A 25,234-nucleotide genomic window follows, 5' to 3' on the forward strand; every position below is an offset into this window, starting at 1 on the left:
AGCCACAGAGCACTTTAGTTCTCACTGGCTCATCCTTATAAAGGTATTTCTCACCATATGTCAACATAGCCTGAGAAAATGCAAACCTTCGTAACCAGGTCGTGACTATTAAATAAACAAAAAAAGTTTGCTTATGAAGAAATTCTCTATGAACGAAGAAACTGCTCATCAAAACAGTCTGGCTTAGTGTATTCATGTTTATTCAGCTACAATTAACATGTATAATTAATCATCTGTTTTACTAAGAAATGTATTCTTGGTTTACAGTACTATTATATAACAACATGTGCTTCTGGTGCATAAGATTCAGAGAGTTTGACATTGTTTGTAAATCTAGAAAGCAAATTAAGTTGTATATTGAAATTTGTGACAAATATACTAGTGTATTTATAGTAAATGCACCCGCTATACCATATTTCTTCCTTCTTCTCTAAAATAATGTCTTATTAATCTGTTTACTTAGGAAGTTTCTATCATCACTTAAATAAATGGTTCTTACTTGGTTATTGCCTAGGTCATTAAAATAATTACAATAATTGACTTGTTATTTATACAAGGAAGAGGCAGAGAGTAAGAACTTCAGATTTAAGGAGGCTGGGAAACTCAGCATGAGGGACAGATCTCCAGTGGCAACTGGACCCAGGGACAGTCAATAAACATCCACAGTGATGCAACAATTGGAACAGGGAAAAAAAAGGAAGGGGCAGCCCAATGGACAGGTGTCAAGTATGAAAATCCAGCAAGATTCCAATTTCAACACATCAACAAGATAAGGAGAAAAAAAAGGACGTTAAGACTACACCCATTTTATTTATTACAAGCAGAGTTAAGCAAGATCCTGAGTTCTACTATCTATTCTGTGATGTTAAACTCAAGATGGTCTCGGGCTCCTTCGTGAAGATTTAAAGGAATTTAGGTGGCTGTATATGCCCATTTTGGTTAAAGCTGGATGAAGAGAGAATACACAGCATTGCAGCACCTCCTCAGTCAAGTCAAACAGCCCTACTAATGCAAGAGCCAGTAAATGTTTGCCACCACTGTCTTACACACTCCTCTTCTCAGCTGCATTTACCATGTCCTGCAATGATAACACCTTAAACTGAATACTCTCACATGGACAGGGATGGGAAAGAGACAAGTAATCATTGCACAGGGGAATGAGTGAAGGTGTAAGATTAAAGGAGGACCTCAAGGTACAAGACTCCTGACATTTTGAAGCAGGGACCCTGCCATACCAAGCTGGAGATACTCCCAGGAACCTGGATGGAGATGACACAAATAATCCCTGAAATGGAAGGAAATGTCATGAAGACACAGAGAAATGGATGAGTTAGGTAAGGTGACAGAAGAAGGAAGTGTTGAATTCTACTCACAGAAACAAGCGCGCAGCTATAGAATAAAGACTGACTAGGACTTGTGCCAAGAAGGACCTAGGAGCTACAGCCAATTCATGTTCAATCTGCAATTCACATCACAGCACAGAAGAAAATACGTGTTTCACTTTTGTCAGAGTACTACATGGATATTTATAGATTCACCCATTTTCCTTAAAAACCAAGCTGATTTTTCTGAACTGTGGCTCTGAAAACAAAGGTCTAGAAGAGAAGAAAAAAAAAGACAATAGAAATAGAAAATGCATCCAAATACTTGAAAAGAATTTGGGCTGTTTAGTTTAGGTCTGAGAAACACTGTCTTTGAGCATGCAACACTTCATCTGAGATGAAAGGAATGAGATAAAAGGAATGAAGTGTACTGTAATTTCCACAGGGGACAGCATAGGGAGTAAAGGAGTTAACCTGCAACAAGAAGGATTCAGGCAAGATATCAGGAGTCTAAAAGTAAGGAACTGAAGCACCAAAAGAAACTACCTCATAAACTTTTCAGAGTCCCTAGAATGGAATGGTTTGTAAGAAATGTTATATAAATATCACTTCAAGAGATTTTGGGTGCAGTTAGGTGTCTAAAGTCTACCTCACTGCAATGAGCCGACAGAATGACTTGAATCTATGCAAAGGGTCAAACGCAAGAACAGGAAGATACAAAAAGCCAGAGGCAATGAAGTCTACAATCCTCAGAATTGCTGTGTGTGGCATTTAATAGTTATATTAGACTATGACCTTATAAAAGGGCTTGAAATCTTTTGGCTATGAAATGTGCAATTACAGTAATTCAGTTTTAGTGAAAAATAACTTCAAGTTTTCAAAATAAGAGAAGAAGAGAATTTGTCTTGACAGCTCTGTCATTTGAAGACAATACAACTTCTAAAATACATGTCTTATCTTCATTCTGTTGCTTCCTTTAACCTTGGGTTCTGCAAGCTCCTCCAACAGGAAGAAAACAGACACGTTTAGCAATGCAACAGTTCTGCTGTGCATCCATAGATGAAATACATGAATTACACCCAAAAAAAAATGTTTCTAGATAAATCAATAAAGTAAAAATATTCGAAAGTACTACTAAACTTCTATTGATTTGCTTAAGTGCAATGCCTAGGATTTACTCTACTAAGCGGAACCGTCAAATGATCTTAGATTAAAAGGGATGCATCTCTGCACTGCCAGACTAATGTTTAAGCATGTTCTGCTCACTAACAGATTGAAGGAAGGGAAAAAAACCCAAAAATATTGAAACCATCTTTGCAAAGGATCAGATAAACTGTGCATCACTCTTGGTGTGGGAAAAAATGCACTTGGAGATGCTTGCACATGCCATTTTGAACAGTCAAAAAGGCAAGCACTATGAGCAACACTGATTGTGCAAGTCAGTCTTTGCATTAAAGACGGAGTAGATTTTATGCAAACTCGTTAATATTTCTGCAGCTGCTGAAATGTTGCATTTGCTACTAAGAGAAACCAGATTTTCTTATATTTCCTACCATAGAGGATGCAAGTCTCGAACAGTTTATGACCACTGTCACTTTTGTAAGAGCCAGTGCACAATCCAGGCTAATTGATTGCTGGCTGCTAAGCTATACATAGGCATTTTTATTTTACCCCTTAACTAAGAAACCATTTCAAAGAAATGCAGTCAGTCAAGCTTGCAGAACACACTTGATATACCTTTATGTGAGGAATACATGTAACAGCCTTTTTAAGTGATTGAAGGTTTTCTGTGGCATAAAAGACAGCTCTGATACTCATCTATGACTCATTCCCAGTTTGGATGCTTTACTTTGGCCAGACAGCAAAGCTTAGTGACTCACGGCATCCTAAGTTCCAAAAGCACAGAGGTATTTAGGCAGTAAGGAACAGTAAGGGTGAGTTATAATTAATATATGTAATTATACCTATGTGGGATAATAAAGGGAGTCAAATTTGAAAGACAGGATTACCGTCAGCAACTCAGCACAGTCATTGAGAACTGCTAATAAGCATTCTTTGCAGAAGGGAGTGTTGATGGTTGAAGCCACTGCTGCTGAATGTGTTTTCCATCTATACCCACCCTTCCATTCTCTTCTCACAAGTCTTCTGCTCTCTTTCTAGATACTCCCTTACATGATAGTACTGTCTAACACGGCCCTGAAACTGGTTCATTTTAGTGTACTGCGTTTTTTAAATCCACGATCCAAATAATTACAGGCAGATTACAACAGAAGAACTGTAGGTTTCCTCCAGAAGCTTTCATGAGACCTCTACAGGGGCCTGCGGGAGCCCTGTGATCACACTGGTTCAGACTTCTGTTCTGCTTTAAGTGTTTACTTCTTGCCCTGTAAGTTCTCCAACACGAAGAAGAGTCAGCTAAGGTGCCTTTATCTCATAACACGTTTTCAGTCTGAAATGGCAAAGGCCGGTAAAGGGTTCTCATCTTTGTTGCCAGTGAGGACCTGACCAGACACTAAAGATGTTAAAAAAACAAAAACAAAAACAAAAAACTACTTTCCTACAACAGTTGGTGCTTCTTGACTAGAGACTTGTAGTGGTGTGTAACTCTAAGAATCTGGGTTTGCCTTCTGCCCTCCAGAAAAGAAGAGAGAATCCTGAAATGGTACAACTCAAGACCTACTCTTCCCAGTTTGACCACCAGTCATGGGTAATGTGGACTCTGCAGACTTGATTCATATCCCTTATCACCGGATATCTTCAGTAAGGTTGCACAGCACACTAAGTGACAGCAAACCTAAACAATTCTATTAATGGGATTGCTATTAAATCTAATTAAACACAGACTCCAAGAGAATCCTGCTTACTGTCCTGCTGCCATAGTAGATCTTGAGTACTCAAGACGATGAAACAGTGGTAAGTTTGTAGAAAATAGTCTCCATTTCCTCAGTGGCAATTTTCTGATATTGAAAATTAAATATATGGCACAGGGCTTGTGTGTGTTTTCTTTACAGGGGAGTGAAAAGAAAAATCATACAAATACCCCCAAACCACACCCCACAATTTAGTGCAGGGATAACAGAACTACCTATAATGTACTCAGGGCATTTTATACAGGGTTGCTAGTAATACCAAGGATTAAAATGCAGTTTTCAGATCTGAGATGCTGAGAATAAACTCAAGTCTAATTAAAAAAAGTTAAAAACCTGTTCATGTCAAGGTTCTAGAGACAGAAAAAGAATTGTACAATTGATAAGGAGATCTAACTAAACCCCTTTACGATGGTGCCATCGTAGCCAGACCAATATTAGGGAAACAAAGACATAAAAAAATTCTACAGTGCTAACTAACTGTACTCATATAATAAAATCTACATAGATGTACTAAATACATGGCTCAAGGATCAATACAGAATTAAAATATTCTACATCCACATTTAGAATTGTGAAATGTAACTATAGTATTAGGAAACTCAGATTTTACAGAAATCAATCCCACTACAAAACATCCTTTGGCTTTTTCTTTCATGTTATTTACCATATTTATTTGCAGAACACATTTAACAATTTTTCTCCCCATAAAAAAACCTCTGCACTACAGTGAAGAAATAGGACCTGCAAGGCTCAGGAAAATGCAGGTTGTGGAACCTCCTGTATCAACTAAACAAAGTTCTTTACAAATAGCTATATTTAATGTTTGTTTCATATATAAAATATCTACTCTTTTATTTACAAAATTCACACTTAACCTCTCACTTCTCCCTTTTGGAAAGTCATCCCTGTCAGGGAGAAGCTACTCTTAAGCATATTAAGCTGTAGCATATTAAGACAGACATTGACAGACTCTTCTTCTATTTTATTATAACGGAAGAGTACCCAGCTTTTGCCCTAAATTATTTACTTCATGAGCCCAAAATAAATTCTATATATGGGGGGAAAAAAAGGGAAAAAAACATGGAAAACCCAGTTATTCACCCTCTGATCAGTACCATACACATAGGTAAAGGTAATGCTTAAGGATAGCTCAAATTAAAAACAAACAAACAAAAAAATAAAAAAAAAAAAAAAAAACTAAAATAAGGAAAGAAATATGTAACAACCTAGAAACTGATAAATAAGAATTATCAGCAGATTAACAGTCATTTCACAGGCAAGGTTCTAGTTTCCTTGCATTTAAACTAAATTTATGAAAAGAAAAAAAATACCTACTGGTGTCTGCCTGGCTGCCCACACTGATGTATCTGTCATTTCCAGGAAGGGCTGTTTGGTAGTAAGTTGCCTCCTCTAGCTGGGGAACCTTGGCATTCTTCGCAGTGAGGAAAGCCACAGCCAACTCCAGATTACCATTGCTGTCCTTTAAGCATCAAGAAAGCAAGAAGTGAGAGTCCCCTCAACCTTTTTAAATTTTTCTTTAAACAAAGGACATCATGAGAAACTTCAAATCAATGACACAGGCTGTACTGTTGAGTAAAATGCTGACTAAAAAAAAAAAGTTTCCAAACTTGACAAATTCTGCATATTTCACTGTTTTTAACCGAAATAAAGATAAAACATCATATAAAAATTTACTTTGTTAGAGTTTTACGTATTTCAGAACAAATATTAAAGGTCTTTTAAGGTAGGTCAACCTCTTAACAAACACAACCAGCATATTCACAGGTTTCAACAGGAATCAGGTGAGCCCTTCTGAAAATCTACCATTTCTTTTTTAAACTGGTTTTGAAGAGCAGTTGTGCATGCAAGTTAAGCTCAATCTGAAGCAACAACTCTCCCTCTCTTCATATATATGCATGTGATTAACAATAACAAATCCTCATTTACCATGTATAAATGGCTAAAAAGCTCTGCTTTAGAGAGACTAGGCATTTTGTAAATTTTAGAGATATATATAGATATATATAGGGAAACAGAACAGAGAGACCTGCCATTCTTTACTTGCATCAAAAGAACTCTTCTGTGCTGTGAAAGAAGTTACGACGGTTGAAATAAAAACAACAATGAAACAATACCAAATTAGCAAAGGGTGGTAATTTCAAGCAGAGTTCTTCATTCTGCATATTGAGCAGGGCCTGTGAATGACACAAAACAACTACACCTTGACAAAAAAACAACACTTAACTCTTCAAGAGGTGACCAGTTGTAGTAGCACCATGATATCTCAAAACACTTTGGACAAAGGTTAGAGGCAAGTCATAACATTTCTATCTTTTCATCTTTGGTCACCTGACTAATCATTATGTCAGTACCAAAGGAGATCAAGGTTCCTTCTAAAGTGAACAAACCATCATTATTAGCTCTTTTTTTACCTCCTGGAATAAATTCAAGTTGGGAATGGAAATGAAGGAATAAGAGGTAAGAGTAAGAAAGGGTGGGATTTACGGCTTTCATAGGCAGTTAAGAATTATTAAGATACATTCAGCTACAAGTCAGACACAGTCGTCTTACCTTCAGTGCCTGCTGCAGTACCTGGATGTCATTGATACCAGTGATCTCCCTCAGCTGATTTAAAAATGTTTGCTGGTGCTAAAACAACAACAGATCATCAAAATAAGTTAAGAGCCAAATAACAGCAAAAAAAACATTAAAATTATCTCCATATGAGTTTTATGCACTAAAAAGGGGGAGAATCCCTGTTACACAAGTTTGTCTTAGTTCCTGCAACTTGGGCACTTTTGATTATCAAATGTGATAGTTTTGGTTGGTTGGGTTTGAGATTCAGTGGAGGGTTTTTTGGTTTTTTTTAACAGAAAAAAATGATGGGTGTGCTTATGCAGCAGAGGTTTAATAAACCCATATAAAGCCACAGTTGGCCCTCCAGAACAAATAGAACTCCAGAGCTTGGTCTTTGAAGGCAGTATAGGGGGACTAGATGACTGAACTCCAACCAAAACCAATTTCTTCAACTCCCAATTATTCTCAAACCCATTATTTCCTTAACATATAGAGCTCCAAGCCATTCCAACCACAGACCCCAAAAAATTAATATTTTCTGATCACTGAGGTGTTTTAGGAGGAATACGACAAAAATGTCCATACAGAGTTTCTCGAGGCTGAAGTAGAACTTTAGGAATCCATCTTAACTGCCCCAAATCACAACATCAGTCAGCATCCATGAATGAGTTCAAAGTAACACTTGGAATTGGAAAAGAATAAGAGGTTCTGGTTCTCTTAAATATTCACTCCATAAGAATTTTGAGGCTTGGTTTTGTTTTGCTTATTTAAATAAAAATCTGGTCCCACCCTGGTTTAGAGCCAAGAGATGATTCACTCTGCTCATGCTCTGGCTATCACATCACAGAAGGAAAAAGCACGGACTAGGCTGGAACGATCCTTGAACTCCTGTTAAACATTATAACCATCTTAACCATTGAAACCATGAAAACACAGAGGACTGACCATTGTTCCATCCTAAAAAATTAAATTGTTCCTTTGGCAGATGGGAAAAGGAGAAAAGCTTGGTGGTATTTGCGAATGGTTTTTCTTTTTTATTCTTTGCCCACCACATCCTGAACTCAAAACAATAATTTCATCTATTAAAGGGAAGATTTTTGTAAAGTACAGGGTTTTGTTTGCAAGACAAAAAGTGTATTTCCTATTGGGACAAATAAACATTCTCCTGCTACTCTCCAAATTCAATTTAAAATAACAACTATAATTGTCTTGAGGCTACTCCTAAAATACTTATCTTTAAAACGAATTATCTGGAATCAAATCTTCAAATACCCTTATTCTCTCCTTATCACATCTTTGCATAGAGAAGGAAATTAGGAGCTGCCTGAATGCTGAACTCCCCAGTGTGAAATTAACCTGGCAGGCACTACTTCATGCCCTAATAAGCTGAAATAGAAGGCGTATAGTTCAGGATGTTTATGAATTACATACACAATCTTCCCTTCATTTATGATCCTAAGGGACACTGCTAACAGTCCAATTTGCCTTTTTTTTTTTTCCTTCTTTTCCTTTTAAAACTCCTGCTGTTGGCACAAGAAAAGTGAAGTGATGCAGGAAAACAAACTCCCACTCTATCCCCAACCCTCACCCCCTCGTTTGTTTACTCTGTGCATTTCATTGCACTGTACAAAGCCGTGACTTGTTTCCCCTATAAAGTTGCTTTCCTGCCCCTGGGTTTGGCAAGGAGCAAAGAAAAAAAAAAAAAAACCAAACTGAGTATTTGGGAAAAATAATTACAACAGCATTAAAATTGGCAGGAGCAATTCAAGGGCATGGCTGTAAAGTGGATTTCTTTTTTTTATTTGCCACCAACGCGATGGTTAACAAAACAGAAAATAGTTTCATTATAAATTATTATAACAACAAATTATAACAGATTTCTGTATCTTCCACAATATATACAACGCTTGGAAAGGCTGACTGGGGGATATTCATTGTTCATAGAGACTGAGGAAAGACAGAAGAGACAGTTTACCAACAAACAATCTCTTAGCAGTTCAAAATATCAGCTGTTAATTTATGAGCACAGCTGTGACTTATAAACCTAGACATCTGTAGTTTATATCCACATTTCAGTATTCCAGTGTCAAGCTGTGGTTCAAGGCCCCCTTCCCAAGGACATACACACTTAACAGATCAGAACTGGGCCCAGAGATGCTCCTTTCTCATCAAGAGAGGATTTAGGCACCCAATTACACTTCTTTAGAGGCCAAGAGTTGAAGGCAATCAACTCCAAAATTTCTAACTGGTAATTAAGTGAAAAACATGGAGAATCCACAAGCACCCTGGTTAAAAGTGACAGAAATTAAGAGCAAAATGAACAGTTATCCTGAATACCTCAAATGAAGATTAACAGCTTTGGGGCATTTGTCTGGTTTGGACATGACTGGTTTTTTGGGTAGATGTGCACAAGTTGCCATTAACCTCTAATTGACTCATTTTAAAGGACGCAGAAGCTAAAAAATGACGATACACTTCCCTTTCTAGAAGGACTGTAATTTAAATTATTTCTACCTGACCAAGATGTTCTCTTAACACCTGCTAATAGACTAACAGGTCTTCAGAAACAATTGTGAAACAGCATAGGGCAGCTAAAACCTCCCTCACACACCTTCTGACTGGTGGCCTTCTCTTTCACGAACTCACCATTTCCCCTCATCCTCTCAAATCTGACATAAGTGCATCACCTTTACTTTGTACTGGCCTTCCTTGCAACAGGATGTTTAACTTGCCATTATTCTTCTTTGCTGTTGTATTGACAATACGCTGTCACACATGAAACTCTATTTTTTTCATTGCAAATGACAGAACAGGCAATTATCAAATGCTTTCCTCATTCACTATCAGCACATGAGATTCAATTTTCTTTTTGCTTTTCTTTTCACTTAAGAAGTTTATGAAACACAATTGCACCCATATTCAAAGAGCTTATCTTTCTTACTTCTTGATGTGACTTTAATTCACTGAATCTGGACTACTCCACAAAAGGCAAAATGGTCAAAGTTCATTTGTTCTGAATAATAGTCCTTTAACACAGGTTATTGTGGCATATAGGAAATTTATTTTACTATTACCCATGACTGAAGCATATAGACCCTCAAATGTCCAAAACCACTGAGATACTCAAAACAATTACAATCCTAATTCACTCAAAGGCTTATCAAAAATACCCAAAAGAGATTACCCTACACTAAAACAAAGATAAAAATTTAAGAAGGCAGCAGACAAGTATTTACAAGTGTTTGAAGTACCTACACTAATGTATTTTAATTAAATCAGGTCAGTGAGAGAAGATTCAGATCACAACTAGCAGTTCTAACATGAATAAGTTGCTGTATTTTTTTTAAATGCAGTTCTTTCCTGATTCCTTATTTTTTCCGACCTTGCATCAGTAGAGGCTCAAATTATGAATTACAACTCTCTGTACTTTAATTCAGTTTAATAAGCAATTTCCCTCTTCAAATGCAGATCCAAAAAGATCATTCCAACAGAACCAGGTACAGCTACTGGTGCTAAGAAATCTACACCAATTCTTTCAAATTTTCCTGTAGCCACTTCAGTTTGCCATTCTTTCCTCAAATGTACATGACAGATTCCACAGTTTTTCCTCCAGTTCAGTGAGTCAAGACTTCAGGTATACCTGCAGTGCTATGATATACATGCACACACACATACTCCATGTAGCTTGAATAGCATTTGACTCAACTCTAAAAAGCCTTCAGGACTCGACCTACACCACCAGACTGTGCTGGTACAGCTGCTACAGGGTAACCCAAATCCTTGGCCAGACAAAGGAGACGGTTCACTGATGCTATGGCTGCCCTGAGATCCAGCTGCTCACACCCCTCAGTCCCACCACATCACGGCAGCAGTCAGTTCCCTGGGGACTTCATGCATGAGCTTATTCCCAGCCTTTCCCCTTCCTCTGGCTCCCCAAGGTATGCAGTATGTATCTTCAGGCTTTCAGCTCTTGGAAGATTTTAACTAACAGGAAATTCTCCCATTTTCCTGGATGGAAGCCAGATTTGTGTATTAGGAATGCATGCCCTTGTTTCCAATTCTCTCCTTTTTCAGCCATCCCTCCCTTGCTCTCAGGAAATGCCCAATTAAGATTATCTGGTTTATAACCTCACACAATAGCATATTCAGTAGCTGTGCCAGCATTAGTGAAGCAGAAAAGGATCTACACTACTATCTGCTTAGGGAGATACTGTGCCCAAATTAGTTCCACAACAGTACTGTAAACTCAGATAACTTCACAAAATCAGAGCAAAAAGCTAAATTACACAAATGCTTTTTTGGACAAGGCAAATCTCATAAATTGACTAATTCTGAATTATACTGTAGATAAATTTTGGAGGAAAATTAGCCACCTTTTGATCTGTTTATTTTCTCATGTCTTCTAGCTTCTGAAGAAGGACATGTAAGCTTTGGCTTTATTTATGGCAACATCCAAGTACTTGTATTTGAAACACAAGCACTTACAAACTTAGAAGATAAAACAACCCTCTTCAGTTTACAAGCACAGGAAAAGTTGTATGTTTAAAAATGAATGAGATGGTCCAACCATTACTAGGAGAAAAGAGGACCTATGGCCTCACTATGCAGTTTATATTTCAATAGTATATAATGAAACTGTAGTAGGGCCACCAAGTTGATTAGAGGGAAGGAGCTCCTCTCCTACAAGCAAAGACGGAGAGAACTGGGGCTGTTCAGCCTGGAGAAGAGAAGGCTTTGGGGTGAACTAATTGCAACCTTCCAGTGCCTGAAGGGACCCTAGAGGAAAGGAGACTATTTACAATGGTCTGTAGTGACGGGACAAGGGGAAATGGCTTAAAACTGACAGAGGGCAGGTTTAGATGAGACGTTAGGGAAAAAATTTTCACTGTGAGGGTTGTGAGGCACTGGCACAGGTTTCTCAGAGAAGCTGTGGCTGCCGTCCCTGGAAGTGCTTAAGGCCAGGTTGGATGGGACTTGGAGCAACCTGATCTAGTGGAAGGTGTCCCTGCCCATGGCAGGGGGGTTGGAATGAGATGATCTTTAAGGTCCCTTCCAAACCCAGGAAATTCTATGATTCTCTGATTCTCAAGGGATGAATTAGAGACAAAAAGAAAGAATGGAGAAAATGCAAATGCTGTGAAGGGTATCTTTACTCAGTCTCTCCACACAAATCCCGCTTAACTTTCTGATGAAACTCTAATTTATAAGAGTTATTTGTTGGAGGATAACTCAAATGACAGTGCACAAAATGTTACATATTGAAGACAATTCTAATGTATCCTGAGCTGCAAAGCACCTGCTAATGGTACCACTTGCAGACAAGTAGCTAATAAGCCGGTCTCCTCCTACGATGCTGCTGTAATAAGAACACAGAGCTTAGAGGAATGTAATCCTCTATAAAAAGGCTTTAAGTTTCTGCTACAAACAAATAAACAAAAATATTTAACATACAAAGGACAAGCATACTAAAGACCCTCAATTACCACTGAGAATGTCATTTTCTGCCACATTAATCATATCTCCCAGGAATAGTTAAAAGGCCCACAAACACTGCAGAGCATTATGGCTTCCAGCAACACAGATGCATTAAAACCATCTTCTAAATAAGCTGCTGGTCAAGTTCCAAATAGGCAAATAAAAACTAACTCCTTCCAGGAAGATGTTAAGTTGAAACACTCCGTCAACTCTAGAAGGCCTTTTGGCACGTCTTGCTCTTACCAGCTCTGTCCTCAAGATTATTCTCTGTGTATGTGCAGAATAAGCATATATAAAATATATAAATTAAAAAGTGGGCGTATGTATACATATATTTTTTAAAGCAGTGTTTTGCAAGTGCAAAGACCAAGTTAAATCTGTGCAGTGGCTGTATAGGGTGTTCATTTTTCCAGTACCTCCTAAAGCACGAGGGAATTAGGTTCCCTTGCCCGATATCTGCTAACTGGGTTTCCTTTTATTCAGGTATGAATAGAGAAACTTCTTACATGACATTGTAGCCTCTAAGAAAGTAGGTAAAGATATATTTTTAAACACACACAAATGCAAAACGCACCTCAGCTTTGGCTCGGACAAAAATCACCTGTGGAGAGCAAAGGACATGCACAGAGACAGCAGATTTTCAGTCCGGGACTGCTCTGCACCGGCTGCCAAAACCTGCCAATTCCAGCAGCAGCTTGTACAGAGTGCAACTGGACTGAGAGCAAAAACTTACCTCAAGGAGGCAAAAAGGACACACTGCATAGCAGGAACTTTCAGCCAACCACAGCCTAACCCAAATACAAGTTTAACAGGGAAAAGGCTCGAATGCATTACTTAGGTGCACACAGTCCTCCCTCAAAATTAAATGAAGGATTCTGCTTAATCATAGCTTTATATAACCTATATTCATCCTAAGAAAACACTCAGAATACTCTCACCACACCTCTATGCTTTCCATGAGCAATAACAAAGCTGTACTACTTCAACTGAGAATGCTTTAATGAGTGATTTTTCAATGAATTCCAGTATTTGATATTAAGGATTTCTACACAACACAAGCTCATGCATTCATGCAAACACTCACTATTCTGAGCCCCATATGTGGCCAAAAAAAATCTCATTTACTCTCAACATATAATGATTAAATTTATCTTTATTCAAGCTAATATTAAACTTTCTGAAATGAGATTTTAAAGAGAGGCTTGAGGAGTTTGGTTTGTATTCTTTCATCCTAAATATAAGGCAAACCCACAGACAGTTATACACATGTACAAAAACACCCAGAAGTTAAATGTAAGCCAAATCATCACCTGCATAGGGAATACTCTTGCAACGAGCAGGACAACCTGTCAGTTCATAGGGGGAAATATTAAAATTAGTCTATGAATTGATTTATGAACAGCGTTGCTTGAGTGAAGAATTGTTTAGTTCCACATTTCTGGCTCTTACTGATAGCTACTCCAAAAAGACAGTGACAGGATGCTAATCAAGAAAGGATATAGCCTTAGTGCTTACTGAGAACATAAAAGGTGTCAGAAATACAAAATTACTGAGAATTTTAAGGTCTGTGTGTTTTAAACCACCATCATTTCTCACACCCTACTCAGCTCAACAGAGAGCTTCCCAATAGTAATGACAGCAGCTCTAAAATAAATTAACTATGGTAAGACCGATGAGACCTTGAGTTTCACTTAACTAGATGCAAGCTAAACTTGGGTCGTATTCACTGGGGCCACCATGGGAAAATTTGCTTCACAAAAATTCCTTTTGATTCTTACATATTTCAGCAACTGTGACAGTAATTAGCAAAAATAGGTCCGCTCCGATTCAAATCTTCTGGGTGATTATTTACTGGTGGCAGCGGGAGGGTCTTTCAAAGCACCAGCACATGCTATCTGTAAACTACACGTGAAATTCAGAAGGGCTCCTCCAGGAGCCCTCCCACGGACAACAGCTGGGCAGTACCCTGATACCAGCGGCGCTCCCGTCTCAGCTCACACATATATTTTGTTTATAAATATACACATACGGAATTACAGAATGGTTGGGGTTGAAAGGGACCTCTGAAGATTATCTAATCCAAGTCCCCTGTTAAAGCACATACACATTTTTCCAATCGCTCCTGGCCACTTTCTCTTGTAAAAGTTCCCTTCTTAATTTTTTTTTCTTCTGTTCACAGACATTTACCACCACGCCTAAACATTAAATTTTACAGTGTCTGCCCAGGTGGCACCACCAAGACACAAAGCTTTCTCCTCACGGGAGAGACTATTGACCAGGGTACAATTTTACTGTAGCCACTATTAAAAGTGTCCAGTCATGTCTTTCTGAGGTCTAAAACAATGCTGCTATAAGAGCCACACTTTAACTCTACACTTTGAGATGTTTTTCTTTGCATCCCAATCACAGTTTAACCCATCAGGCCAAACACAAGCTCTTCTGGTTCCCTTTGAAGCTCTTCACTGTCCTTTCATCATCCATTTATGTAATGGTGAGGCTAAGGCCTATCTCTCAATTCAGGAGAACAGACTCACTAGCCAATTCAAATGTTTAGCATATTTATGGGGTTGTTTTTCTCCAAAAAGCCTCACCCTGCTCTGCACAATACAGAAGAGCTCTCAAGGAAACAACACCAAGCTGGCCCCATCCTTCTCCTCACTCTGCCGTTACGGTAACAGACAACAACTCTAGGAGCAAACAAACCCACTCTGGAAATTCCAAGTGTCCTCAGATCAGTGGGGTCCAAGTATCTGCAATACTTACAAACAATAACACTTAAAGGGGCTGTCAGACCACAAGCTGCTTCTGATGAGTCAGCTCTTCTTCCCAGGCTGTAGCTCCTGCCAGTGCCGGCCAGCCCAGGCTGGTGCTGCCAGATGCCACCCACTCTGGCCACGAGCCACTCCTCCCCTGGAGCCAGCACCACAGCCTGAACCTCCAGCAATCCAGCCCAGGCTCTCAATAAACCAGCAGAGAGTCACTCTCTGTGGTCATTAATTTCCTGTTACCTTCGGAAAAGCCAGGAGTGGGACAAAGGAGAGGACAAGACAAAGGCTGCACCTACTTCCTCTGGATTAAACTGCTGTGGAGCAGCAGCCTTATGAGAATGAGTTGTTTCTCTGCCATTATTTTAATCCCACTTTTATCCAGTGAGAGAAACCAAGGGGGACAAAATCCTCTCACACTCCTCTTCCTGCTCAGGCACTATTGCAGAAAACTTACTCCAAAAGGAGATGAATTTAAAATTCCCACAGTGAGAGGAATCCGGTGCTCCTGGTGTGCCTCAGGGTTACAATCCACACAAATGAACGTGCACACACTCAGGCCTGCTCCTGCATGGACCACTCTCTGGTTTAAGTGTGCACATCCAGAAGGATTTCATTTACTGCAGCTGTTAATGGCACAGAGATCAAAGATCCCACTTCACCTCAAACAACTCCACTACGTGCCCTAGGTAAGTGATACCAGGACAATTTCACAATCAACTTTTCCACACAAAATTCAGAATAGTACAGCATGGAAATCTTAAATAAAAGTTAAATTGCACTTTTTATAGACAGGTCTGTATTACAAAGAGTTCACTGTATTCAATAGAAGGGAAACATTCGGGCAAAGAGCTCAGCTGTCCATTTTGAATAGGAAGGGAAAAAAAACCCAACTTAACAGAAAGCCTTTTCAATAAAGGCTCTTCCATTTAGTCCAATTAAAAAAAAAAAAAAATTAGTAACAAGATTTCCTAAAGAAACAGACTCTGTGATCACAGAGTGTGCAAATACCCAGGCACGTCTGCCCTCCTGTCTCTCGAAAGCAACAGCCCCAACAGCTCAAGTCCACCGTGAGCACCTTGGCCTGACTGCAGGGATCCCCAAAACCCTCAGCAGCACCCTGGGCTTCCTGCAGCTCAGGCAGCCAGGGCGTAGCCCCTGATCACACTGCCTCGCTGTTGCCCGCTCCTTGGGCCAAAAGAAGTTAGATGAGACAACACAGGGAGCTTGGGAAGAGCAGAGGAGGAGCACCTCCACTCCACTGCAATGAGGTTTTTCAGAGGTGAATTGACTCAACTGATCACCTCGCTCCAGCTGTTAATCCAAGGTGCATTGCAAGATGAAATTCCATCAGAAAAGTCACGCGCTGTTATTTGCAGCATTCAGTAAAATTACTGGATAGCTTTTCCTGCCCCCCACTAATCATTTAAACAGAAATCACGTGAAAAGACACACATATTTATCTTGGGGAGCAGGGGGGAGGTGGGCAGGACGCAACTCTGCGGAAGAACAAGACTACAGATAACATTAAGTCACCTAAAATCCAGGGCAGTGTTTAACAGGTTGCCTGCAAGGTGACAGGCTACTGACAGAAGTTCCAGTTTCTCGGGGGAGACAGCTTTTCCTGGGTCAGGCACCAGGAAGGGGCTGGCACGTGCTGTGTCCCTGTGGAAAGGCCACTGCCACACCACGGACTGCCGGCCTGTGAAGGTCAGCAAGCAGCTCTCACTTTCATTAGGCAATAACCTCCACGGACTCAGATGTCTTTAGAATTGAAATGAACCTCAAACACAACAGAGACTAGAGTATTTAAAGATGTGGTGAGATTTATACCAGGGATCAGCATATAATTTTAGCACCTCGCAATTAAAGAAATAGTAAATTCAGCATTGCACTCCACAGAGGGCAAGCGAAATTTTCTAGGCTGGTTTCTTTCAAGGAGAAAGAAAAAAAAAGGCAAGGTTTAGAATCTTCGGGGGTTTTTCATGGACTTTGAATTACCTTATATTGAAACACACATTTGCCTCAGCTCCCACAGAAAGACGAAAGTGTTACATTCTAATATATTCGGACATGATGTCAAGAAACTTATGATAAATTTGGTTTATCAGCACTATTTACCATCATTTAGTCCTGTCAGTCTTTCCTATCTAGGTGGTGTTGTAGCAGTACCATCCCCAAGAGTGACTTTCTGAGATCACCACTAACCTAGCTGAAACTTCACAGGCTGACTTGAGTAAAAACGGTATGAAGCACTCTTCTAAACACTTCACATTTTTTGGAAAACAATGTGAAACAAAAAAATTGAAATTCCTTGCTTCCTTTGTAAAAAAAAATTAATTCTGTGCTGCCTTTCTAGTAGCAGCATTATGCCAACACATTCCCCATCAAACAACAGAGATAATAACCTCTGATGGAAAAATCTTCAACCCTTTCCGACTCAGTAAGGTCACAAAGCCCTTGGCACCTTCCCTGGCCTCTGACAAAACAGCACAGTCTCTGTGCTGCAGACACCCTCCACACTCAGCACTAGCAGGAGGTAGCACATTTACCAGTCGTCCTTACATCACTCCCAGAAAAGCCTTCAAGGCAACACACATTAGCAAGAGCTGGAATCGGTGATGATGGGGAAATCTGTCTTTACCATTAGTAAATCCAGAGGTCACTTCGCAGACCAGCAAACTGTACCCTGTACCCAAAAAGGTAGCCCAGTCAGTTTCAGGCAGGGGGACAATCGTGATCCAGTCAGAGCTGTCACAAGAGACACTCTGAGGCTTCCAGCACCACTAACACACGTGCAAGACCAGAGGGAACTTTTAAAAGTTGCCAGTAAGCAGTTATTTTTTAATTTCCAAACAAGTAACAGCATACAGACAGAGAAGACTTAATTCTAGTACCCCATTAAAAGCAAAAAAGTTATAAGCTTAGATGACTTAATTAAAAAAAAACTTTCCTGTTACTACCACCAAATAATTAAAAGTTTCTGATGTTAGAAAAGAAAAGCAGGAAAGTCTCTAAATGAAAAGAACATGGTTCTCAAACTGACGAGAAATTACATAAGAAGCACAAGCAGAATTTGAAGAAAATGAGTTGACAAATGGGAAAATAGATAATAAATAATGGCCAGTCTTCGCGAACGAAGAACCGGGGAAGGTCTTTTACACCTTCCAGCCTGCACATTGGATTTTTTAGGTGAGACACAGTGTGCGCGGAACTGAGCCCACCCTTTAATCGTGAGGTTCATCTGCCGGGGCCAAGCAAGCTTGGACAGTGGCAGCAAGGTCCTCAGGACGTAGATGGATTGCCTTACAGGGCTAACGAGCTCCATCTGCCCAGGGGAAACCACAAGGTGTCTATAAAGCTATTTAGCTTAAAAAAAATCATATTTACAAACTTAAAAGCTTTCTCTTATATGTTTTCCCATGATTCTGTATCAAAAACAAAGCAAAAGTTAAAATCTGAAAAACATAGGAATGCTTTCTCAGTCACAACGTAAGACTTTTCTGGGATCTGATAAAATACACAGTATTCAGTCCCCTTACCAGGCTATTTGTATGTATGCACTTTGGTAAAATGTGGTTTTTTTCTACCTATGCATTTTTGGAAAGTGTTAGCGAAAAAAAAAAAAAAAAAAGGCACTTTTCCAACAGCTGTAATCCCAGGAAAAATTTCAAGTAACTAACTTTCAGAAGAATAAAATGAAACCAAAAACAAAAGTGGAATAGGAGTCTGTTACTGCCATGCCCTCCTCTTCTGAAAAGAATGAGGAATGCCATGTGTCCGTGCATACCCAACCTTTTCCAGCTTCTTACTTCAAAGAATTCTCAAAGCAAACACCTGAATGCAAATTTTTCAATGGTACTATTTCCATGTGACACTTCTTTTTTTTTCCCTGGCTTTATCCTAGTAATAACACAGCTAAATTCAACTTCTTGGAATTATTTTTTGTTTTAACTGAAATTTTATTGAAATTCACAAGAGTAAGTTTTGGTTTGAGAATAAGAATAGACATTTGAGCACAGGTATCTGACTTTCCTTGGAGTCATACATCTATCACATAAACCACGTGTGAACTCAAGCCTTGCATTTGCTATTCACTAAAAACAATAATCATCATTAAATATAGCTTCACAATCCAAAACTTTTACATCTCAGACTCAGATCCTAATGGCAAGTGAACATTCTGTTTTCAAGGGAGCCCTCTGGATTTCGAGGTACAATACCCATGAAATTATAACATAATTAGTAGGAAGAAGCCACAGAGGGACATAGTGCCATTATGTCACATGAATTCATTTCCACAAATTCTGCCTAGACCACTGTAAAGTAGAAGGGTCAATTAAATTTAAATAGCTAGGATAATGCTTTGAAAACACTAAGGCCTCTCTGACAAACTTCTATTAAATACTTTATTCTGTCTACATGTGCTTATTGTAAATTTTAAAAATATGCTTACACCTAATGGCTAAAAAGCTTTAGTCAAGAATTTTTTAAGTACAATCTGCATTTGCGTGGCACCTAAACTTTGATAAGCTTGACTGTTGCCAATTAGTTGATACCAGAAATATTTTAAAAGAAATGCTGTGCAGGGTATAATTTTTTTTTCAGCAAGAATCCACCAGCTAAAATAATTCATAAACCTGCTATAAACAAAAGCATCGTGTCAAAGCTGTGCATCTCAGAAGAAAATCTACTGGAATTTGCATACCAATGTTTCTGCTGTTTTACATACACAAATCTGTGCCAGGTGATGCTTTCAAAGTTAACCTGGTTGCACTCCAGCCTTCAAGCTGTTCCACATCACACGCTTGGTGTTTTTTCACCTCTCCAATATTCTTTCTTCAGAGAGCTACATTAAAACTGTGGACACTCAGAACAGTGCTGTTCCTGTTAAAGTCCCATCATCGGGTGACATCAGATTTCAGGGAAACTCTCATGCTGATGGCTTTCATCACATTCCTGAATTTCATCTTTTATGGCAAAGAAAAGCTAATGACATTTACAAAAGAATGAAAACTAAGAAACCTAACTGAAACAAAATCAGTAGGTTCTTAAATTGCAAGAGTCTAAATAGATTAAGTATTTTCATTGTGATTTTTAAATGCTTGGAATGAATGATGCTATTAAATACATGAGAAAAAAGTCCATAATTAAACAGACAAGAACTCCCAAAGCCTGCCACACGTGACTGAAGTCACCACAGTGTCCAGCTCACGACATCTTGTGTCAGTCTGTCCTTTACACCATTTTAAGCCCCAGTTCTTCCTTCAGAGCTTTTCACAGGAATCTCAACATTGACTCAAAACGTTGCTCAACATTTCATTCATGTTAAAGCCTAACCCACAGATTCTGCACCACATTCACCATGAAAATGACTGTGTAGTTCAGTATGTTAAAACCACCCCTGTAGCAGAAGACACAGCCCGGCTCTCAGCAGAAGGCAGCACACTCCCACAGCCACTCCAGAACACAGACCAGGGTACTCGCCTCAAATATTGAGGCAGAGAGCTGTAACCCTCAGCAGCAGAGACACTTACATGCCTTTTATTCACTTCTGGAAAGTGGAGTGGTAACAGAGCACAAAGGTGGACAGGATCACTCAGGGAAAAGCTTCATGAAAATCTCCCACTAATGGTCTGTAGAGCCCTCAGTCGACTGTGAGTTTTGAAGTACTATAGAAATCTAGAGACAGAGATTTAAACCCTGCAATACAATGACAGAGTCCAAATTTTAATGCTGGAATAAAGGACCATTTTAGATGGTAACTGTACTCAATCATGGCACACACTACAGCTGCTCTCCATTCTACCTGCAAGTTTGGCAGAGGTGTGCTGGTAGAATACAGCTTGTAACTTTTATATCCAGCACAATATTAATGTAAGGTAACATGGAAAAATCTGAAATGTGCTGTTCAGGACACACTATGTTGTCGAATAAAGAGTAACAAGTGTTCACGAAAAACAGCAAGAGATGCCATTTGCCAACCTGATGCAGGAAACAGGAAAAAGTACTTCCTTTTACTTGGCAGAAAGCCTGAGTTTGTACCATCATGCAAGGTACGCTCTCGCTATCCTGCTCTGGAGGAAAGCATCTCAGCACCTCATCTTGACTTCAGCCTCACAGCCTGTCAGCTTTGTCACAGTATTTTCTCTCTTTTTTAATAATCAAAAAAGATAAAGAGTTTACAGAAAACTTTCCACTTGCCATAGTTTTACATGCCACTTACTATTGTGATTCACAGTTTTCCTATTAATTATGCTTGACCACCCATTAACCAAAACTTTGAACATATCGCAGTCCCAAAGTGAACGGAAGGAATTTCCACCCCACCTGTCACACACACAGGTCTCTAGCAGAAGTCACACACAAGTTACATTAGTGTCATGGAACTACTGAAACTGAACCCACGTTCACTCCAGTCAAGTATTTTCTACTCCTGGCAGACATTGACTTCTCTAACAGCACCCCCGCTGATAAAGTGTAATCACCAGCTAACAGAAGCTGTCTATATTTCCTAACGGGAAGAAAAGGTTGAACTCTACCCTGAAATCATAAAATCCTTTTGAAATACATTGTCACAACAGCCTCTCCTACATTACTCACTCAATTCTGTAGCCTGTGATTTGCATCAGGATGCTACGCTGCTCCCCCCCAGGCACAAGTCCTGGTGAGAAGCAGGCACCTGCCCCTGGTGAGAAGCTGAAATCTCTCAAATTACAGGTGTGGAGCCAGTGACTAAAGACCATCACACTGGTAACTTAGTCACTGGGGTTTGATGGAGAACTTAAACAAAGCCATCTAAAAAAATGCCCAAACAAACAAAAAACAACTACACAAAATAAAAGCAACATACACAAACCTCCATTGTGACTCAGTGAAACTTTCCCCCACTTTAAAATAATCACACTGGTTATCACAAGAGAACTAGAAACTGAAAGCATTCAGGATAGTTTCGTTTCCCAGAAAAGCTATTCCCACACCTGTGGCTTTCTTACTTAGAGAAAGTAAAAAAGACTTTTCCCAGTCCAGGTCCTGGCAACACACACACACCCCCATCAGATTTTTAAGAACTCTATTCCACAATAAGTACAGGAAGTTCATAATAAAAAAGACCCCAAACAAACAAAACCGAAAAGCCAGGCCTTTAAAGGAATTTATTCCTACATGAAAAGGCGTAAGTGAAGGCATAGCACTCAAGCTTTTTGTTTACTTTTTAAGCTTTAAAGGAACATCAGGAATGTCACGTTGAACTCTTAGCTTTTGCCAGATGACCAGCTGGAAACTGCAAATCAGTATCTTCACTAGAGAAAGCTAAGGGCGGTAAAACATTAAGGAACCCTCGAAGCACCTCTGGGCACCTCAATAATCCCCCCATCACTGGCACTGCCAGCCCGTGGCTGTGAGGGGGTGACTGATGCAGGTCCCCAAACAACTCCTGGCACGGGTGATGTGTGAGGGTCAGACATCTCCCAGCTGGTTCTGCAAAGGTTTGCGCCCAGCTTGAATAGGCAACCTCCAAACTGAGTTTAACAACTCAGCCACTTCTCCAGTCCTCAGCATCCAGGATATCCCTCACAATTCACACTGAAATTACAGATCAGCTTCTCAGGGACTAAATAATCAGCCTCTTGACACTCAAGCTAGTTCAAGGAAGAAGAAAAGATTTAGCCAGAAACCAAATAGAATTTCTATCTTTCATTTTTCTTTTTATTACTCTTCAGTTACAGAAGTCCATGAACATTAACTGAATTCACAAATTAAAGGGATGCTACTTCCAGCCCAAACATATCTTCTCAGGCACAAGAGTGCAAGAAAAGCAACTGTTCAATTATCCTCCCACTTATCTTTACAAAGCACTTTTAAAAATGTGAAATATTTTAATATTTTGACACATGGTAATTTGCTTTTTTGACCTTTTCATAGAAGCTGATGCATTTTGTCATCTTCTGTAGATGCTGCTCCTAGCAGCTGTCTATATATGATTTCTTAAAAATATATGGTTGTTGGGGCTTTTTAAGGAATTTTAAAGATATTTTAAAACAATATTACAAAAGGTTACCATGAAAATACATAAGCCTTTTTATTTTCATATCTTGAAGAAGTATTTTTCTTTCAAGGCATGGACCAAAATATATTTAAACACATAATTTCAGACAAATTCTGTATGATAGTACTATAGTTGTAAACTCCAGCTACCACAGGAGCATTATCGAACTCCTGCGAAAGCTTCTCTGAACGCAACAGGTTTTAAACTGCTATTAAAGGTTTCGGAAATGTGCCGATTCATAATATATTATACCAATAAAAACAACCCTCCAAGATTCAGTAGGCTTGCATAGATAAAAAACAAACAAACAAACAAAAAAACCCCGCCAAAAACAAACAAACAAAAACAAAACCGCAAAAAAAGAAACCTTATCACCTTATCACACACACACCCACCTCACACCAAAATCCATAAAAGCAGTCACAAAACCAGGAGGCATTCAGCAGACCAGTCTGACAAGGGCTTTCAAAATCACTTTGAATCACTGCCCCTTGCACCTTGCTCTAGCTTTCAGAAAATACCAAGGTGAATCTGTGTCAAAGGCTTAACTACATTTTTTTAAAATACAGAACAAGATGCGTATATTTAAAAGCATAACTCCCCAGCAGTTCAAATGATTTTTAATTACTCAGTAGTTGGTGCAAATGCTTTCAGTAAATCAGTCTGGTTATTCTTCTCACCTTGGTCAAAAGAGGTAACAAAGCTTTGGGTACCAGCACTGGCAGGTATAACCCCCCATATTCAAGCCCATCTGGCACACAGTCCAAGCACAGAGCTATGTAATCCATCCTCATTCCATGACCCAGGGTGCATTTCTCAGATGCAGGAGGACACCTGCACGCTGGTCACAGGAAAGAGCAGCTCCGGCCATGTGATGAGAGCACCATCCTGCAACCTCTGGGATCCACCAAGCATCCACCATCAGGCAAACCTGAACTCAGCTATTAAAACACAGAGGTTTTAAAGGCTTGGATTTTAAAACCTTGGAAGGTTGCCACCTATTGAGATGGAGAAAGAGAGCACAAAAGATATCCCAAGCTACCTTCCTTGCGTATCAAGCGCTTGGTAGATACACTTTGCGATTAATTCCTGCCATCCAGGACTGCATCAACATCCCTATTCCAATTGTTGAAGACAGATAACTGCATCATCTCCTGCATGAAGTGGGTTCTGCTTTCAGGAAAGCAAAGCAGCCAGTGCTATATTATTAGCTAAATCCTTCAGAAATAAGTACATCATAACCATGGGATGAGCAGAGCAGAGCCACACACATGAGCTAGCACAGTTTTTTCTCTATTACCCTAAAAAAAAGAGTATGGGAGAGGAATTATGTAGTATCGGACCTTGCTTTAAGACAGGCATTACTTCAAGTAGTAAATACCCTTAAAAGGTTTGTGCTTCTTCAAAAAAAAAAAAAGTTAAAAAAAAAAAATGAGCTGAGCTGACACACCTAACTTCATTCTACTATCCTGAAATTACGCTGCCAATGCACTGCTGAATCACAGGTCTGAAATAACAGTGGGTGTGGGAAACCAAAGGACAGATAAAACAGTCTTTAAACCCATCTATCAGCCAACACTCGGGCCCTCTCCAGAAGCAGTAGAACCTGATAACACGCATTGTTGAGAGGCCAGCTAAGTGTCACCCTGTAAAACCCAGCTTCTTCAACCTGCCGTTCCGAGATGGCCATCACAATAGTCATGAGAGCTGAGACAACGCTGGAACACATTTTATCTCCCTGCATAGCTACCTCCAATTACTCGAAAAATCACCATTTCCCCCAGCCCCTGTTGCTGAACCCTGTGTAAGGGATACTGGCCAAGGGAAGGGTCTGGCAGCACAAGGGCCACCTGGGAAGCTTTTCCTTCAGGAGGAAAATCCATACTCGTGTGCACTAGCACTGTAGCACAGTGTAGTACAGTACTGCCTGGAGTACAGGGAGTCCTGCAACACAATGCGCCTTAGTTCTTCAGCAGCAAACTGCCTGACAAGAAAAGGACTTGACTGGACAGAAATACAGATGGGACAAAACAAGAATGTCCTTTTCCTTAACTTCCCAGGCCGTTTACCTTTATTCAAATGCTTTAGTCCTAATATGACCATTACCTATAACCTCCACACACCTAGCAATGTCAGAGAAGCACGCAAGAGATGTGAGCAAGAATAACATGATTAAAT

At 39.5% G+C, this 25,234-nt stretch overlaps 1 protein-coding gene across 2 annotated transcripts in view; it reads right to left on the reverse strand.

Moving 5' to 3' along the window:
• Window positions 1-25,234, reverse strand: part of USP25 (ubiquitin specific peptidase 25) — an 89,275-nt gene that overhangs the window by 61,597 nt on the left and 2,444 nt on the right. For both annotated transcript variants that reach the window (XM_027886017.1, XM_027886016.1), the window contains exons 2-3: window positions 6,764-6,841; window positions 5,528-5,672 (exon numbers count right to left, since the gene is read on the reverse strand). In XM_027886017.1, coding sequence (XP_027741818.1) covers window positions 5,528-5,672; window positions 6,764-6,841 — 223 coding nt within the window. The remainder of the gene's footprint in view (window positions 1-5,527; window positions 5,673-6,763; window positions 6,842-25,234) is intronic.

Source organism: Empidonax traillii, unplaced genomic scaffold, assembly GCF_003031625.1.
Source record: "Empidonax traillii isolate 1590-97213 ecotype Southwest subspecies unplaced genomic scaffold, ASM303162v1 scaffold176:size2985712, whole genome shotgun sequence".
NCBI classification, from domain to species: domain Eukaryota; kingdom Metazoa; phylum Chordata; class Aves; order Passeriformes; family Tyrannidae; genus Empidonax; species Empidonax traillii.